At 45.4% G+C, this 18596-nt stretch overlaps 2 protein-coding genes across 2 annotated transcripts; both read left to right on the forward strand.

Moving 5' to 3' along the window:
• The first annotated feature begins 2242 nt into the window (after positions 1-2242).
• Positions 2243-12735, forward strand: LOC136937943 (zinc metalloproteinase-disintegrin-like berythractivase). Its single transcript, XM_067231106.1, has 22 exons — positions 2243-2383; positions 3652-3740; positions 3846-3922; positions 4128-4206; positions 4355-4431; positions 4504-4687; positions 4815-4877; positions 5099-5170; positions 5350-5519; positions 5848-5929; positions 6385-6518; positions 6902-7079; positions 7927-8016; positions 8323-8518; positions 9234-9339; positions 9442-9598; positions 9762-9842; positions 9975-10068; positions 10172-10277; positions 10372-10462; positions 10581-10676; positions 10788-12735. Exons 1-22 carry the CDS (start codon positions 2326-2328, stop codon positions 10818-10820), a joined length of 2313 nt encoding a protein of 770 aa, XP_067087207.1. The 5' UTR covers positions 2243-2325; the 3' UTR covers positions 10821-12735.
• LOC136937819 (zinc metalloproteinase-disintegrin BlatH1-like) lies at positions 12046-17022 on the forward strand. Its single transcript, XM_067230936.1, has 11 exons — positions 12046-12110; positions 13792-13842; positions 14048-14126; positions 14279-14355; positions 14441-14624; positions 14752-14868; positions 14922-15049; positions 15170-15251; positions 15716-15794; positions 15976-16217; positions 16852-17022. Exons 1-11 carry the CDS (start codon positions 12046-12048, stop codon positions 17020-17022), a joined length of 1275 nt encoding a protein of 424 aa, XP_067087037.1.
• The last annotated feature ends 1574 nt before the right edge of the window (positions 17023-18596 follow it).

The raw sequence follows: 18596 nt of genomic DNA on the forward strand, positions 1-18596 counted from the left end.
CCGCCTGCAGCCTGGCTGACTTGAAGCAGGCATTCTCAACTTCAAGGCAACCGACTGCAGCCGGCTGTCGGCGCCACCGGTGCTGCATGAAGTCGAACACACCTAATAACACACATGATGACAGGACAGACCCGTTGCATGTTAGGGGAGGGGGTACACTTTATCAGGTGAAAAAACGGCCTGATATAATGTGTATCCCCTCTGTAACTTTTGCTAGAAAATAGCAAACATCTCCATATTACCTCAGGTTGTTCATTGTGACCAAAATAACACAGAAAATAACACACATGATGGCAGGGCTGACACTTTGCATGTTAGGGGAGGGGGTACACATTATATCAGGTGAAAAACGGCCTGATAAAAAACTGCATTCTCTGGTTTAGCGTTCACGCTCTGGATAAGAGCGTCTGCTAAAAATGACTAAATGTTCAGTGATGACCACCGACATTCGGTGATTTCCTATGATAACTGCACTTGTAATTCTCACTTTAAACCACGAGATGGCGGTATCGAAGCGCAGCCCAATGGTGCTGTCGAAACACTGCCCTTTAAAAAACCCTTCCATAGGGCTGCGCTTTACCATCGCCATCTGGTGGTTTACTGTGAGAACTGCACCTGTAATTCTCACTTTAAGCCACTAGATGGCGGTATCGAAGCGCAGCCCAATGGCGCTGTCGAAACAGTGTCCTTTAATAAAAAAAACTTCCATAGGACTGCTGGAAAAGAGCAGACGTCTCCATATGATCTCAGGTTGTTCATTGTGACCAAAAGAACACAGAAAATAACACACATGATGGCAGGACAGTCCCTTTTGAATGTTAGGGGAGGGGATACACATTATATCAGGTGAAAAAAAGGCCTGATATAATGTGTACCCCCTCTGTAACTATTGCTAGAAAAGAGCAGACATCTCCATATTATCTCAAGTTGTTTATGGTAGACCGGTGAACAAAGTGTTTCATTGAAAAGCCATATCAAACTTAATTACATTAAAACAGAAATCATGTTAGAGGGCAGGGACGGGTTAGCAAAGACGGGGCATCCTTGTCAGACCACAACCGCAGAGAATGGACATATGGAGGTAGCCTAGATTAAAGGAATTCATATTGTTCATAAACCTGCATGTGATGTTGAGTCACATAGACAGGCCTATCAGTCGGCCTATGTAGCTAAGGTGCATGGGAATATAGATCTTTGGAAAACACTGTCGATTAAGCCACAATACTAAACGACGCATTGGATTCTTTAGTTAACGGCAACCTACAACAGCATTAGAGTAACGTGAAAGTCGTCCAGGGTTTATAAACCACGTGTCAAATAAGAACTTTGTTAGTTTCTAGGTGACTGAAAACTCGTCCCTGTTTTAAAGACATTTTTGCATAAAAAATCTTTTCAAGAGACGCTGACAAGTGAGACTCTTTCTGAATAAGGCAATTGTTGGGTTAGGCCATGACCCCTGCTTGACTCTCAGGTCACTCCAAAACAACCTCACCAAACCAGTGAATTCTTTAAACCTGACTGCACACTAAACACACAAGCAGGGAAGGTGTTGTCGGATGGTTATTTTGTCTTTTGTTTCAAGTCCAGGAAGGTCAAGGGGGGACACAGCCTAGATTTCTCATCGGTGTCCTGAAACGGCCTGGACTTGTCAGTGTTAGAGAGACAACACATTGGTGGTATTGTCCTCTCTCACTGTGTCTGGGGCTTGGGCGGGGATCCAAGCATGCGTGGAGTGGGAGAAGGAGAGAGAGAGCGCAAGCATCAAAAAAACGACTTTGGACGTTGCCTTTTTGTTTTCCTGGCACGATGATCAGCAGTGTGTGGCGTTTTGTGTGCAGGCACGGGACTTTATCTTCAAGGAAGTGATTTGTTCTGTGAAACTGTCAGAGGATACTTTTGTGGGACCACCTTCCACAGGATCCTGATGAAGCTGCTGACTCATCAGACACTTGGCTGACCACATAAGGGAACCAACCCATCTTGACGGTAGTGTATAAAACACATTTAAGTGTGTAATATCCTGCCCCTGCTTCCGTTTGTTGAGTTTTTCTACAAAGAAAAAAAAGGAACATGCCAGAGGCAAATGTTACTTAGTGACATTGGTGTCATGAGATACTGGTGTTTTTTAGCATAATTTACTTAAACCAAGGGCGTGTCCATGCCTGTCATGAGCACCTACACTGTCATTCAGGAAGTTGCTCTGACGGGCTGAACATGCTAACAAAGGTGGGGCTTATCACCGGCAATGCATGAGCATGCAGCCAGGCATTCCCATAAAGCACACAGCCTGGATCTTCTGTTTCAGAAGCTGTCTATACTCGGACAATGACACTTGAAGTTCTATTGTGGATCTTTACCCTGGCTGCCTCGCTGACTCCCTCAGGTAAGACACAGGATACACCCACCTACACTCAACAACCATACCTTATTAATGAGTTAACCCGGCAAAGCCGTGTTCCCATGGTGCTTAACAGAAACTTGGTTCTCTCACAGAGACTATGTAGGGTTTCTTATACATGCTCCATCCTCAATAGTGTTTTTCTAAGAGAGGACTTTTCTCAGTCATGTCTAAATGATGTGAATGTAAGATAAACTATGCCGATAGTAAGCTGTGTTGTTGGAAGGGGTATAACTGGAGTATGTAAACTGTGTGTAGAAGACTGCCAGCCATTACTTCCAAACAGACAAACGAAAAGAACACAGACCTTGGAGAGAAACACTGGTCTGTGCCACCAAATACTGACACAATATTTGCCACCAAATACTGATACCATATCTGCCATTACTAAGTCAATACTTTGGAAGCAGTGGTGAACATATCAGACTTATCACAAACTCTACGATGCCTTCGCACCCATAACTGTCCGAGTCTTTGAACCTATGCGGTTGAAAATGGAAATGGACTCTGGACCACAACACAGCTATTTTCCTCTCAGATCGCTGTCTGTACCTGGAAGACGAGGAAACAAGTCTCTCACAAAGTCAACATGTTCCGTGTCAGGCGGTTTTAGTGTGGTTTTGATTTCACAACAACCGACGGAATACATTTACACAATCATGGTGAGAACGACACCATGTATTTGGTATTTTACTGTCCCAAAACATGACACAATGTACTGAACGGTTGCAGGGTCACATCATGGTGAAAACAATTACAAACACAGATCTTACCAATGTTTCCCTAGGTTTATGACATAATCAGATTTTTTTTTTTTAAACAATACACTAGTAAAGGGTACACCCTAAGACTACGTTGAACGCTACTGAAAAAAATGCGACACAAAGCCTTCTGTTCCAGGAGTTATAAAGTCAGTAGAGCCTTTTTCATTAAAAACAGGTTCTCATAGTTATGCCAAAGGTTACGGTTCAAAACATTGTCTGGATTCACCTGGATTGGTTTGGTAGACACATAAAAGAAAAGTCCCCATAATTACAGAGCATGGTTGGGTGCACTCTGGTCTCAGAGTCACATTGAATCCACACAGGACAGAAACCAACCAGGTAGGTCAATTTAACATCTTGCACAGGTCCAACCTGTTCACAACTCCAACTGATCTCCACTGTTAGATAATTGCATGGAAGGACAAAGGACAATGGTCCATACAGTAGTGAGTTTATTTACACCCCCCTCCTCTCCACGTCTCTCCTTAGTGAGTCGAGGTCCTGAACTTGACGGGGTGACAGACTATGAAGTGGTGCGACCTATTAAACTCCACGCTCTTTATAGGAGACACGCAGAGGTGAGTTTCTCGCTTGCTTGCTCACCCACACATGAATGCACTTGATTTTTTGTCGTCAAGTTTTACACTGCAAATACATAGACATCCTTGTTTTCTCTCTTTCAGTCATCAAGGCCAGAAACATTAAAGTATGGCATGCGGGTGGGAGGCAAAGATATCGAGATGCACCTGGAGAAAAATAGGTACACTAACTTCTAAATTCAATTTGTAATGTGCCCAAACCGATGTGAAACCAACTGATGTGGCAACTCTTAACTAGAGCTCAAACTTCCTCTACTTGACGACAGCAAGTTTTGCTTCCAAATATGGTGTCAGAGTTGGAGTGCGTGGGTTTACAATGAAGCCGTCTGCTTGCATGATCATATTTTTGGCTTCTCACACACTCAGAGACCTGCTCACCAGAGACTACAGTGAGACTCACTACCTTGAGGACGGCACTCAAGTTACATCCACTCCAAAGGACCAGGTTAGTAACTACAAAGCATATTGGGTTGAGACGCCCACATGTCCAAACTACAGCCATTTTCCTTCATCCATCCATCCACTCATCCATTCACCCATCCATCCATCTGTCCCTTTGCTGTGTATCCACTCAATGTCTTCCTTCTCCTCAGGATAACTGTTACTACCATGGCAGGATTGTCAACGATAGTGAGTCCCTGGTCAGCATGAGCACATGCGATGGACTCAGGTAGTTCTGCACCAAAACGACCCTACTAAATAATCTGTTCACACAAAGACATCACCTGGGATTTTGGTTTAGGGGTTACTTCAAGACATCGGCCCAGAGGTATTTGATAGAGCCCCTGTCTGGTGACAATGCCGGGGACCACGCCGTGCTCAACTACGAGGACCAGAGCTCCACGCCGATGACGTGCGGCGTCACCAACACAAGCTGGGACAGCAACTATCCCCCCACCACCAGCAAAAGCCGCTCCCGCGCCGCAGTGAGTCAGCCCTCACACTTCCTGTTTACGTTGACCGATATCAGGTAGAGATGCCACACAGGCTTTCATTGTTAGACTGACTGATAGGCTGAAGGATATGACTGAACAGATCTCCTTTTATTGTTAGGGGCCGTCACTGTTCCAGCAGCAGAAGTATGTGGAGCTGTACCTCGCCGTGGATAACCGTGTGGTAAGAATGAAGTCTCACCTGAGAAAGGGCCTCAGACACATGATCTCAGTCACAGTAAACGTATTCATGTACTACATGGAGTGTACTTGACCTCAAAGACACGAAGCCACCGTGAGGTGGTCAGCCACGTCACGGTGGTCAGTGGCTGAGAGACAGGATGTCCGATATCAATGACATCAGTGTGACCTCACCAAAACATGCAACTGTGCCCACGTTTTCAGTACGAAAGCATGAAGAGGAATCTCCCAGACATACGGCAGAGGATGTTTGAAATCGTAAATTTTGTCAACGCGGTGAGTCACTGGCACTGCCTGCATTACGAAATCCCAGTCATTTCTCAGCCTCACATAGGGCAACAGATCAGTTTATGCTATACAGTACACAAGATGTGACAATGCACAAACTGGGAACCCAACCTCCCCCCTTAGCCCCCATGCTGTATAGAATGTGTCTCAAAGGTCTCCTCCTGCAGGTGTACAAGCCTCTGAACACCTTTGTCGCCCTTACCGGGATGGAGGTGTGGTCTAACGGGGATCAGATTTCGGTCACCGCGCCCGCAGGCGCCACACTGGACGCGTTCTCCAAGTGGAGGAACAAAGACCTGGTCGCCAGGAAGAAACACGACAACGCCCATCTCATCAGGTATAGGACCCGTGCCTACCTCTGACTGACGTGGTTTCTGACCAATCGGCAGTCTACTTTTTTTGTTGCCGTCGACAAGCTGTCGTCGTGGCTTTGCATGACAGATGTGCTGGGAGTCAGGTGGCTGAGCGGTTAGGGAGTCGGGCTAGTAATCTGAAGGTTACCGGTTCTATTCCCGGCTCTGCCAAATGACGTTGAGTCCTTGGGAAAGGCACTTCACCCTACTTGCCTCGGGGGGGAATGTCCCTGTACTTACTGTAAGTCGCTCTGGATAAGACGGCTGCTAAATGACTAAATGTAACTGTCCTGCGTTGTCTTTGTGGTACAGTGGTATTGACTTTGAAGGATCCACCGTGGGCCTGGCCTTCGTTGGGACGGTGTGCTCGGCTCACTCAACGGGGGTTGTGCAGGTATGGTACACTTACAGAACAAGTACATAGCTTAAGATTTCAATTTAAAACATTAGGTTGTGACATTACTGCTTGCTTGAGTAATCTATTGGTAAACAATGTCATTGTGTGTGGTGACTCATGACTGGCAGGTGGCTTAAAAGCTAGAAACTGTGTTCAGTTGTGAGGGAAAAATATTCACTGCAATGTGACATTGTCTGGGTTAATATGTTTCTACAGAGAATTTAACCACGAGAAATTAGGACAGACACAGATAGGATGTGTAACTGCCTCGTCAACAAAAACCTAAAATAAACAGTTTCAATAGCATCAACAGGTTTTTTTTCCATAATGGTCTTGGGACCAATAAAACCTAATATTTAAACATCAATGAGTTGTGATTAATGTGCTTTAGAAAGATCCATGACAATTATTTCCACCACAAATTGGTTTTAACTGCACTGACCACACCTCAGAACCACAACCCCAGGGCTATCGCAGTGGGGGCCACCTTGGCCCACGAGATGGGCCACAACCTGGGGATGAACCACGACGACTCCAGTAGCTGCACCTGCACTGGAAACAGCTGTATAATGGCTGCAGCACTCAGGTACACTGGCTGTTGCTGTTCTCCGTGAAGCATACTGTAAAACACATGCTACCGAGCTGCTAGTCATTTAGTAGACGCTCTTATCCAGAGCGACTTACAGTAAGTACAGGGACATTCCCCCGAGGCAAGTAGGGTGAAGTGCCTTGCCCAAGGACACAATTTCAGTTGGCATGACCGGGAATCGAACTGGCAACCTTCGGATTTCTAGCCCGACTCCCTCACCGCTCAGCCAACTGACTCACTAACTGACTTCTAGAGACGTTGTGTGGTTGAAAACGGTGTCAATATACACAGAAGTACACAGTATATACACATGTACATAAGTTTGTGTTTGTGTGTTCAAAGAACATGACCTTGAAGCTAATGCAAAGTTTTCCTCTCAGCTGGGACATCCCCCGATCCTTCAGCAGCTGTAGCAGTGGGAACTTTGAAACGTTTCTGAGGACTAGGAATCCCGACTGCTTGCTGGACAAGCCCGGGTTCGAGGCCCTGGTCACTCCCCCGGTGTGTGGGAACGGTTTCCTGGAGAACGATGAGCAGTGTGACTGTGGCTCCCTGGAGGTAAACTAACAACAACACTTCCAAGTCTTACACAGATATCTTTGTTCACGGGAATATTTGTTTTGAATCTCCACAACCCAGAGCAAAATAGAGGGAGTAATCCCTGGTTCAAGTCAGATGACGAATGAAGAAATGGAAACATGGAAGGTGGAAGTTTATTAACTTCTGTGCGCATGAAGAAACAAAACAAAACACGTTCTTAGGCTATCTGCCAGTAGAACTGAATAGTTGAGATTTCGAAGAAATCTTTATCTTGTGCTGTCTACTTTCTTTTGCCCTGGGCAACTAAATCTTACAGAATGTGTAAGACAAGTACAAACCTATCTCATGCTTCTCTTCCCAGCAGCTTGTATTCATAAAGATAGTTGTCATGGATGTAATGGACTATACTGAGTTAAGATTCGATTAGTTACATTCACTCATCTCAATACATTCCTATTTATAAAGTTAGCAACATGATTTTGATGGACTCTTGGATACTTGGTTGTTATTGACATGCCTATTTTGTGAGCAGGCATGTCTGATTATGGTGATTGTTGTTATTCCATGAAAGGCCCTCACATTCCAGTTAGAGTAAGAGTCAGATTATTGAATCTGTCCAAACCTGTTGGTGAGGTTAACTGGCATCTTCCTGTGTTTTCTACTTAACTAGTGTTCTCCTGCTTGTCTGGCTACAACACACTCTGGAAAAACACATTTCTAGTCTCACAATCTTTTAAATGCCTGTTATGGGGGTTTGGTTGGCAGAAGGAGGGCACACAGATCGCTGATTAATATGACTCCATCACAGAAGTGACCAGTTCCCATCATTGTCCTAGATTAACGCATGTTTGTGTTGTTCCTCCAGGAGTGCACCAACCCGTGCTGCAACGCCACCACCTGTACCCTCACCCAGGGCTCCCAGTGTGCAGCGGGAGAGTGCTGTGAGAGCTGTAAGGTGAGAGCCCAGTTCAGTGCAGCCATGTCGGAGCCCTCTGCTCTTCTCCAGTCATCCGGAGGACAGTTCATCCATGTCTGAACACTCAGCACTGTGGCTTTGAGGCTACCACACTGCCCCCTGGTGGATAAGCAAAGCTCAAAACTCTACTTGCCGAGTGACTCGTTCCAAACAAAAAACGTTTTCGTAATTTCGTATTTTTATCCCCAAAGAAAACAAACCTAGATGATAGTTTTCGATTCAAAATGTAGCATATGCGAGTTTTTCCACCGAGAGGCTGATGATGGTACGTGAACCTGTCCACAGATCCTCCCCCCGTCCAGGGAGTGTCGTCGGAAGCAGGACGACTGTGACCTGGCGGAGTACTGCAGCGGGACGTCCCCTGACTGCCCCGAGGACGTCTTCTCCGTCAACGGCGTCCCCTGTGAGGGAGACAGAGGCTACTGCATAGACGGACAGTGTCCACGGAAGGAGGCCCAGTGTGTCAAGATGTACGGACCATGTGAGTGAGCAAAGCTTCTTCCTGATCTTGACTGGTTACTGGAGGGGGACTGAAGCAGGTTTCTGTAGCAAGCATCCTCCAGGTTCTAATGGGTTTGAGTCAAGTCTTCCATATAAACTTTAACTTCATGTATGTCAACATACTTGCTTGCAGGCAGCTGCACTCTAGGTGTATATTTTCGCAACTGTAAAGAATGAATGGTTTAAGTCAGCTTTTATTATCATGAACTAATAATAGGGGAAACTAATAACCCCCTTCTTCATAAGATTATCTCGCAACCTGTGACCTTTCCTGACCTTTCCTCAGTACATCAGTATCTCTGACCATGGCTCCCTCGTGAAATATGGTTTGGTCTCCTATTTTTGATCTGTTTTTCCTAGTAGCCCACAAGGCCAGCGTGCGTGGGTGTTAGTCAGTGCGTAGCTGGAACTTTCTCCATCTTCTCTAACTATACTCTGAATGGGCCTGTTGTCTCTGCTCTACTGCACACACCTGGGTGATGAACAGCCATGTGCACCCATTTCATGGGCCATTCCCATTGCCATTCTAAGTTGTTGAACTATTACAAGAAAACATCTGATCATCCTGACCAGGAAATATTCCTGAAAGTCATAGCCAAAGCTTTGCGGTTAAAGAGATGGATGACTTACGTGATTCCCATATGAGATAAACACCCACTTCGTCCTACCTTGACATCTCACCCGTTTCTCTTCAGCGGCCGAGGTGGCTCGCCAGTACTGCTACAACCAGAACACCCGTGGTCTGTACTATGCCTTCTGTAAACGACCCAGCCCCGACACGTATATCCCTTGCCAGCAACAGTGAGTCTCCGCTACCCCTCTGCTACCCCTCCACCATCTGGAGCTCTCTGCTCATCCACTCAGGACTTAACTGAAGGATGTAATCTGGGTTTTCACCTGTAGAGACGTGATGTGTGGGAAACTGTTCTGCGCCAACGGTAACAATGACCCTAACTACGGCCGCATGGTTAAGTTCTCTGACTGCCAGGCAACGTTCTACGGTGACCATAACAACGACCTTGGCCAGGTGGATACTGGGAGCAAGTGCGGTGATGGAATGGTAAATTGACTCTACTGCTTTGTTACCCAATGACATTTTAAAGGAGAAGTTGGTCCACGAGGTGTGTCTAGACAAGAAAGGAAATAGATCTGCGCTCCAAATCTGATACGGTGTGCTTGTGTCTTCACACCATCTCTGTCTGTCCTTTCTCACCTTTCTCAAGGTGTGCAACCAGAACGAGTGTGTGGATCTCCACACAGCGTACAGAAACACTAACTGTTCGGCACGCTGCCAAGGCCATGCAGTGAGTACAGCAGTCTGCCGTCCTCACAAACATCAACATCACATTACTTTTAGCTAACTGCAGGAACACCCCAAAAAGGTTCCTTTGAACCCCTCTGAGTATCTTTCTGTGACGTCACTGTGTGTCTCCCAGGTGTGTAACCACAAGAATCAGTGCCAGTGTGAGCCAGGCTGGGTTCCTCCTAACTGTGACCAGAAGGATGGAGATTTCAACACCCTCTCCAATGGTATGACTTGGGCCTCCGAGAAGTCCATATGTCCATGAAGATCATGCCCAAATATATGCTTTGTGTAACCATCAGTCGTGTCTTCTCTGCCCTGTTCTTGCAGAGGCCATAACTGCTATAGCAGTGACCATCTCCCTGCTGGTCCTGGCCGCTGTGATCGTGGGCGCCATCCTCCTCTGGAAGAAACGACAGAGTCTTGGTCTACCCAGGTCAGCGAAGGATCCACGGCACTATCCATGTGCAGAACAACGTGCGTGTGCGTGCATGTCTGTACGTTGACCTAACTCTCTGCTTCTTCAACAGTGTCCATACGCGAAAACCACATGCGGTGGACAACCCTGGGTTCTTCCACACAAAAGCAACCGTCCCCAACACACCCAAGTCAAAATCCCAGGTACAGTCAAACGATTTCCTCTGTACCGTCAATTCTTATTATTGTTTGCCGAGCGCGTTAGCATTCGCTGTTACAGTAAAAAAGCGAGAACGCGTTGGCATTCATCATCTCTTTACAGCCGCCAAGGCCCACGAGAACTCCTCCTCCGCCTCCACCTCCCTCATCGGCGAAGAAACCTCAAGCGCCTGCTCAGAACTTCATGGCTGCACGCCAGGTAGAGAACGTCTCGTATATTCTGTCGTTCGGTTCAATGTGACGCTTCGATCTGTCAACCAAACGACAAAGATCGGTGTTGAAATCATATTTGTTTTGGGTTTTTTCTCAGGCTTTGAGGCCAACACCTCCACAAAGGGTGTGACTTGACACTGACACAGCACCACCCAGAGGAGATGGATGGGGATGCCCAATCAGGTCAAAGACCTGCAGGAAGAAGCTTAGGAAACTGTCCAAGTTCATCCTTACAAAAGAGCTTCTTCATCGATCTTCTCTGGAAATAAAAAGGAGGATGTTTGTGCCAATGATGTGCAGAATGCAGAATGCAGGATGCAGGATGCAGAATGCTGGATGGGCATAGAGGAGCCTGATTAGATAACCTTTGAACCATGCACTAAGGTCTCTCTCCGGCGACCCCACTTTTTAAAGGGCACTTTATTTTTAAAGAGTAACTAGACACCACAATGTCAGCCATAGCACTCCTCTATATAGCCATGCCATGCGTGAGTATTAAACCTAGCTAAAACAATAGGTTTCGGTGTTTAGTTACTCTTTAAGACCAGGAGATTGACTCCTGACTACATGCGCTGCCATATCTTTTTATATTATGTTATTATATATTTATGTTTTACTTCCATGTGAGCAGATGGGTGTGTGAAAACGTTTCTTAAAAAATGATACTACTGTAAATTTGTGTACCTTGAAAATGTACATCTATCTCGTTTTAAACTTTTAAGATATTGTCTAATAAGACCTCAGAACCAAACAGCCACTGTGACTAAGGTAATCATCACTGTAACTCATATGGTAGACAAGAATAGTTACAGAGGGGATACACATTATATCAGGTGAAAAAACGGCCTGATATAATGTGTACCCCCTCTGTAACTATTGCTAGAAAAGAGCAGACATCTCCATATTATCTCAAGTTGTTTATGGTAGACCGGTGAACAAAGTGTTTCATTGAAAAGCCATATCAAACTTAATTACATTAAAACAGAAATCACGTTAGAGGGCAGGGACGGGTTAGCAAAGACGGGGCATCCTTGTCAGACCACAACCGCAGAGAATGGACATATGGAGGTAGCCTAGATTAAAAGAAAACATATTGTTCATACACCTGCATATGATGTTGAGTCACATAGATAGGCCTATCAGTCGGCCTATGTAGCTAAGGTGCATGGCAATATGGAACTTTGGAAAACACTGTGGATTAATCCACAATACTAAACGACGCATTAAACAATTCACAGGTTGCCTTAATGTAACAGACAAATAAACGTATTTATGTAGATAAATACTTTTAAATAATAATTAATAAATACAAAACGCAGCGGCCCGCCTGATCTTCAATCTACCCAGACGTTCCCATGTTACATGGGACCCTGGTACTGACCTTCCGAGCAGTGAACGGGACTGCTCCCGACTACATCAAGTCTCTCCTCCAGCCTTACACTCCCACCCGCCACCTACGGTCGTCTTCTGACAACGGTCTGGTGGTCCCACCTCTCAAGAGCGCCCGCTCCCAACCCAAGCTCCTGTCTGGCCCCCCAATGGTGGAATCAACTCCCCACCTCCATCAGAGACACTGACTGTCTCCCCACCTTCAAGAAAAGGCTTAAGACACACTTGTTCCGGGAGTACAACGGTACTTAGGAATGATTTGCTGGACCTGATGTTAGCTTCCTCCAGGAACACAATGACTCTTACTGAGGGACTTGTTGCTCTTTAGTTAGTTGTAGTTGGTTAGTTGTAACTGATTAAATTTCTTTTACTCGCTGTGAATTATATTATATTATTGTTGCTTGCTTTTTTCTACAGGTGCACACTTGCACTTTTGAGGTTAATGTTGTTTAATTTGTAACTTGATTAACTACATGCTCTTATGGTTCTCCCCATTGGCACTTATTTGCTTTTCACAATATGCTTCATGTTTGGCTACTCGCAATGTTTTGGGGCTATCTCGTTGTTATGATCAGTGACCTATGCTCTTTTGTAAAGCTCTCTCTTGAAAGTCGCTTTGGATAAAAGTGTCTGCTAAATGAATAAATGTAAATGTAATGTAGATAAATGAGTCCATTGTTACTATGGAAAACCCTGTTGAGTCTTCCACATCGCTATTTGTTCCATTTAAGAGGTGAATTCGAAGTGCAGCTTCTCTTAGTACACGCAAGCTCCTGTGGCCAGGGCATACAAATCCTGGTGGGGATAAGTGCCTTGGTACGACACCGGCAGGTGACTCCCCAATGGAAAAATATTTTATTATGATGAAGGCCTATTTGTGATACAGCATCATTTGGTGATTGCCAGCAGAGGGCAGATTAACACAGTTGTGTTCCATTGACGGATAGACAGTAGAATTTGTGTATCTTACATATCTACTGTATAGGATCACAGTGCCCTTTTTTTTCTTGTGAATCTACAGTCCTCTTAATGTTCAACAAAGCATCCTAATTAGTCTAACAAGTTATAGATGAGATATTTTAACCTCCCCGGGACGTCCATGTAACGTCCTCATAACATTTATCGGAAGTTTGTCTGCGATGCCCCCGGGATCTTTAGGGAACCCTACAAAAATCGCTCAGATCGCTGTCTGTACCTGGCAGACGAGGAAACAAGTCTCTCACAAAGTCAACATGTTCCGTGTCAGGCGGTTTTAGTGTGGTTTTGATTTCTCAACAACCGATGGGACACATTTACACAATCATGGTGAGAACGACACCATGTATTTGGTATTTTACTGTCCCAAAACATGACACAATGTACTGAACGGTTGCAGGGTCACATCATGGTGAAAACAATTACAAACACAGATCTTACCAATGTTTCCCTAGGTTTATGACATTCTCAATTTTATTTTTTACACAATACACTAGTAAAGGGTACACCCTAAGACTACGTTGAACGCTACTGAAAAAAATGCGACACAAAGCCTTCTGTTCCAGGAGTTATAAAGTCAGTAGAGCCTTTTTCATTAAAAACAGGTTCTCATAGTTATGCCAAAGGTTACGGTTCAAAACACTGTCTGGATTCACCTGGATTGGTTTGGTAGACACATAAAAGAAAAGTCCCCGTAATTACAGCGCATGGTTGGGTGCACTCTGGTTGGGTCTCAGAGTCAGGTGGGTGGGAGACAAAGATATCGAGATGCACCTGGTGAAAAATAGGTACACTAACTTCTAAATTCAATTTGTAATGTGCCCAAACCGATGTGAAACCAACTGATGTGGCGACTCTTAACTAGAGCTCAAACTTCCTCTACCAGACGACAGCAAGTGTTGCTTCTAAATATGGTGTCAGAGTTGGAGTGCGTGGGTTTACAATGAAGCCGTCTGCTTGCATGATCATATCTTTGGCTTCTCACACACTCAGAGACTTGCTCACCAGAGACTATAGTGAGACTCACTACCTTGAGGACGGCACTCAAGTTACATCCACTCCAAAGGACCTGGTTAGTAACTACAAAGCATATTGGGTTGAGACTCCCACATGTCCAAACTACAGCCATTTTCCTTCACTCATCCATCCATCCACTCATCCATTCACCCATCCATCCATCTGTCCCTTTGCTGTGTATCCACTCAATGTCTTCCTTCTCCTCAGGATAACTGTTACTACCATGGCAGGATTGTCAACGATAGTGAGTCCCTGGTCAGCATGAGCACATGCGATGGACTCAGGTAGGCCTCAGAAATAGTTCTGCACCAAAACGACCCTACTAAATAATCTGTTCACACAAAGACGACACCTGGGATTTTGGTTTAGGGGTTACTTCAAGACATCGGCCCAGAGGTATTTGATAGAGCCCCTGTCTGGTGACGATGCCGGGGACCACGCCGTGCTCAACTACGAGGACCAGAGCTCCACGCCGATGACATGCGGCGTCACCAACACGACCTGGGACAGCAATGATCCCCCCATCACCAGCAAAAGCCGCTCCCACGCCGCAGTGAGTCAGCCTTCGCACTTCCTGTTTACGTTGACCGATATCAGGTAGAGATACCACACAGGCTTTCATTGTTAGACTGAGTGATAGGCTGAAGGATATGACTGAACAAAACTCCTTTTATTGTTAGGGGCCGTCACTGTTCCAGCAGCAGAAGTATGTGGAGCTGTACCTCGCCGTGGATAACCGTGTGGTAAGAATGAAGTCTCACCTGAGAAAGGGCCTCAGACACATGATCTCAGTCACAGTAAACTTATTCATGTACTTCACGGAGTGTACTTGACCTCACAATCACAATAGACACAGTGGTCTAACGGGGATCAGATTTCGGTCACCGCTCCCGCAGGTGCCACACTTGACGCCTTCACCAAGTGGAGGAACAAAGACCTGGTCGCCAGGAAGAAACACGACAACGCCTATCTCATCAGGTAGGACCCGTGCCTACCTCTGACTGACTGACCAATCGTCAGTCTTCTTTTTTTTTCTTTTCTACAAGCTGTCATCGTGGCTTTGCATGACAGATGTGCTGCGTTGTCTTTGTGGTACAGTGGTATTGACTTTGAAGGATCCACAATGGGCCTGGCCTTCATTGGGACGGTCTGTTCCGATCGCTCAACGTGGGTGGTGCAGGTATGGTACACTTACAGAACAAGTACATAGCTTAAGATTTCAATTTAAAACATTAGGTTGTGACATTACTGCTTGCTTGAGTAATCTATTGGTAAACAATGTCATTGTGTGTGGTGACTCATGACTGGCAGGTGGCTTAAAAGCTAGAAACTGTGTTCAGTTGTGAGGGAAAAATATTCCCTGCAATGTGACATGTGTCTGTGGTTAATATGTTGCTACAGAGAATTTAACCACGAGAAATTAGGAAGTTTTCTTTTCAGACACAGATATGATGTGTAACTGCCTCATCAACAAAACGCTAAAATAAACTGTTTCAATGGCATCAACAGTTTTTTCATAATGGTCTTGGAACCAATAAAAACGAATACTTAAGTATCAATGAGTTGAGATTAATGTGCTTTAGAAAGATCCATGACAATTATTTCCACCACAAATTGGTGTTGACTGTACTGACCACACCTCAGAACCACAGCCCCAGGGCTATCGCAGTGGCGAACATCTTGGCCCACGAGATGGGCCACAACCTGGGGATGAACCACGACGAACGTGGCTGTATCTGGACAAAATGGAAAAAAGCTGTGTAATGTCTCGAGGAACCAGGTACACTGGCTGTTGCTGTTCTCCGTGAAGCATACTGTAAAACAGATGCTACCGTGGTTCTAGAGATGTTGTGTGGCCGAAAACAGTGTCAATATACACAGAAGTACACAGTATATACACATGTACATAAGTGTGTGTGTGTGTTCAAAGAACATGACCTTGAAGGTGATGCAAGGTTTTCCTCTCAGCTATCACATCCAGCTAACGTTCAGCAGCTGTAGCAGTGGAAACTTTGAAACGTTTCTGAGTACTAGGAATCCCGACTGCTTGCTGGACAAGCCCAGGTTCGAGGCCCTGGTCACTCCCCCAGTGTGCGGGAACAGCTTCCTGGAGAACGATGAGCAGTGTGACTGTGGCTCCCTGGAGGTAAACTAACAACAACACTTCCAAGTCTTACACAGATATCTTTGTTCACGGGAATCTTTGTTTTGAATCTCCACAACCCAGAGCAAAATCTGGAGTAATCTCTGGAGAAGGATATTTGCAACGTAAGAATTTTTGGTTCAAGTCAGATGACAAATGAAGAAATGGAAACATGGAAGGTGGAAGTTTCTTAACTTCTGTGCGCATAAAGAAACAAAACAAAACATGTTCTTAGGCTGTCTGTCAGTAGAACTGAATAGTTGAGATTCCGAAGAAACCTTTATCTTGTGCTGTCTACTTTCTTTTGCCCTGGGCAACTAAATCTAACAGCATGTGTAAGACAAGTACAAACCTATCTCATGCTTCTCTTACCGGCAGCTTGTATTCATAAAAATAGTTGTCATGGATGTAATGGACTATACTGAGTTAAGATTCGATTAGTTACATTCACTCATCTCAATACATTTCTATTTATAAAGTTAGCAACATGATTTTGATGGACTCTTGGTTAGATGGTCTTTATTGACATGCCTATATTGTAAGCAGGCATGTCTGATTATGGTGATTGTTGTTATTCCCGAAAGGCCCTCACATTCCAGTTAGAGTAGATTAACGCATGTTTGTGTTGTTCCTCCAGGAGTGCACCAACCCGTGCTGCAACGCCACCACCTGTACCCTCACCCAGGGCTCCCAGTGTGCAGCGGGAGAGTGCTGTGAGAGCTGTAAGGTGAGAGCCCAGTTCAGTGCAGCCATGTCGGAGCCCTCTGCTCTTCTCCAGTCATCCGGAGGACAGTTCATCCATGTCTGAACACTCAGCACTGTGGCTTTGAGGCTACCACACTGCCCCCTGGTGGATAAGCAAAGCTCAAAACTCTACTTGCCGAGTGACTTGGCACGTTAGACGGACAGTGTCCACGGAAGGAGGCCCAGTGTGTCAAGATGTACGGACCATGTGAGTGAGCGAAGCTTCTTCCTGATCTTGACTGGTTACTGGAGGGGGACTGAAGCAGGTTTCTGTAGCAAGCATCCTCCAGGTTCTAATGGGTTTGAGTCAAGTCTTCCATATAAACTTTAACTTCATGTATTTCAACATACAGGCTTGCAGGCAGCTGCACTCTCTAGGTGGATATTTTCGCAACTGTAAAGAATGAGTGGTTTAAGTCAGCTTTTATTATCATGAACTAATAACAGGGGAAACTAATAACCCCCTTCTTCATAAGATTATCTCGCAACCTGTGACCTTTCCTGACCTTTCCTCAGTACATCAGTATCTCTGACCATGGCTCCCTCGTGAAATATGGTTTGGTCTCCTATTTTTGATCTGTTTTTCCTAGTAGCCCACGAGGCCAGCGTGCGTGGGTGTTAGTCAGTGCGTAGCTGGAACTTTCTCCATCTTCTCTAACTATACTCTGAATATACTCTATTGTCTCTGCTCTACTGCACACACCTGGGTGATGAACAGCCATGTGCACCCATTTCATGGGCCATTCCCCCTTAGTTGTTGAACTATTACAAGAAAACATCTGATCATCCTGACGAGGAAATGTTACCATCATGATCACATGACCATGAAATGTTCCTGAAAGTCATAGCCAAAGCTATGCGGTTAAAGAGATGGATGACTTCCGTGATTCCCACGTCTGGCAGAATACCAATACAATGCATTGCGTTACTTATGACTCTACAAACTCTACATCATTGTGACAATGATGCTTGAAGCCCAAGGACTAGAAGTACTGTTCCTGATATACCTGATATACCATCCTTCACACACACACACACAGTCAGTACCAGGTCAGCATAGTCACACTGCTTCTCTATCACTGTGTGTGTGTGTGTGTGTGTGTCAAATGACTCACCAGTGACGCTGCAGCTGTTCTTAAACTCAGCGGTCTTCAACCCTGGTCCTTAGGGCCCACTGTCCTGCATGTTCCAGATGGTTCCCTGCTCCAACACACCTGATACTAATGAATGGGTTGTCATCAGGCTTCTGCAGAGCTTGACAACGACCCGCTCATTTGAATCAGGTGTGCTGGAGCAGGGAAACATCTCAAACATGCAGGACAGTGGGCCCTGAGGACCAGGGTTGAAGACCGCTGCTTTAACTGATATCAGACAGATATATTGCACAATGTTTATATAGCTAGACTGAAGGATATGACTGAACAGAACTCTGTTTATGGGGAGTCAGGTGGCTGAGTGGTTAGGGTGTCGGGCTAGTAATCTGAAGGTTACCGGTTCGATTCCTGGCTGTGCCAAATGACGTTGTGTCCTTGGGCAAGGCACTTCACCCTACTTGCTTCAGGGGGAATGTCCCTGTACTTACTGTAAGTCGCTCTGGATAAGAGCGTCGGCTAAATGACTAAATGTAAATGTTTATTG

Source organism: Osmerus mordax, chromosome 28 (assembly GCF_038355195.1).
Source record: "Osmerus mordax isolate fOsmMor3 chromosome 28, fOsmMor3.pri, whole genome shotgun sequence".
NCBI lineage: Eukaryota > Metazoa > Chordata > Actinopteri > Osmeriformes > Osmeridae > Osmerus > Osmerus mordax.

Excerpts from the sequence above, each read along its gene's own strand:
- LOC136937943 (XM_067231106.1), top strand. The coding sequence starts at position 2,326 with ATGACACTTGAAGTTCTATTGTGGATCTTTACCCTGGCTGCCTCGCTG. Across the intron at positions 4,207-4,354 it reads CATCCACTCCAAAGGACCAG|GATAACTGTTACTACCATGG; the intron begins GTTAGTAACTAC and ends CCTTCTCCTCAG. Across the intron at positions 7,080-7,926 it reads GTGACTGTGGCTCCCTGGAG|GAGTGCACCAACCCGTGCTG; the intron begins GTAAACTAACAA and ends TTGTTCCTCCAG.
- LOC136937819 (XM_067230936.1), top strand. The coding sequence starts at position 12,046 with ATGTTACATGGGACCCTGGTACTGACCTTCCGAGCAGTGAACGGGACT. Across the intron at positions 14,356-14,440 it reads AGCACATGCGATGGACTCAG|GGGTTACTTCAAGACATCGG; the intron begins GTAGGCCTCAGA and ends ATTTTGGTTTAG. Across the intron at positions 15,252-15,715 it reads GCTCAACGTGGGTGGTGCAG|AACCACAGCCCCAGGGCTAT; the intron begins GTATGGTACACT and ends ACCACACCTCAG.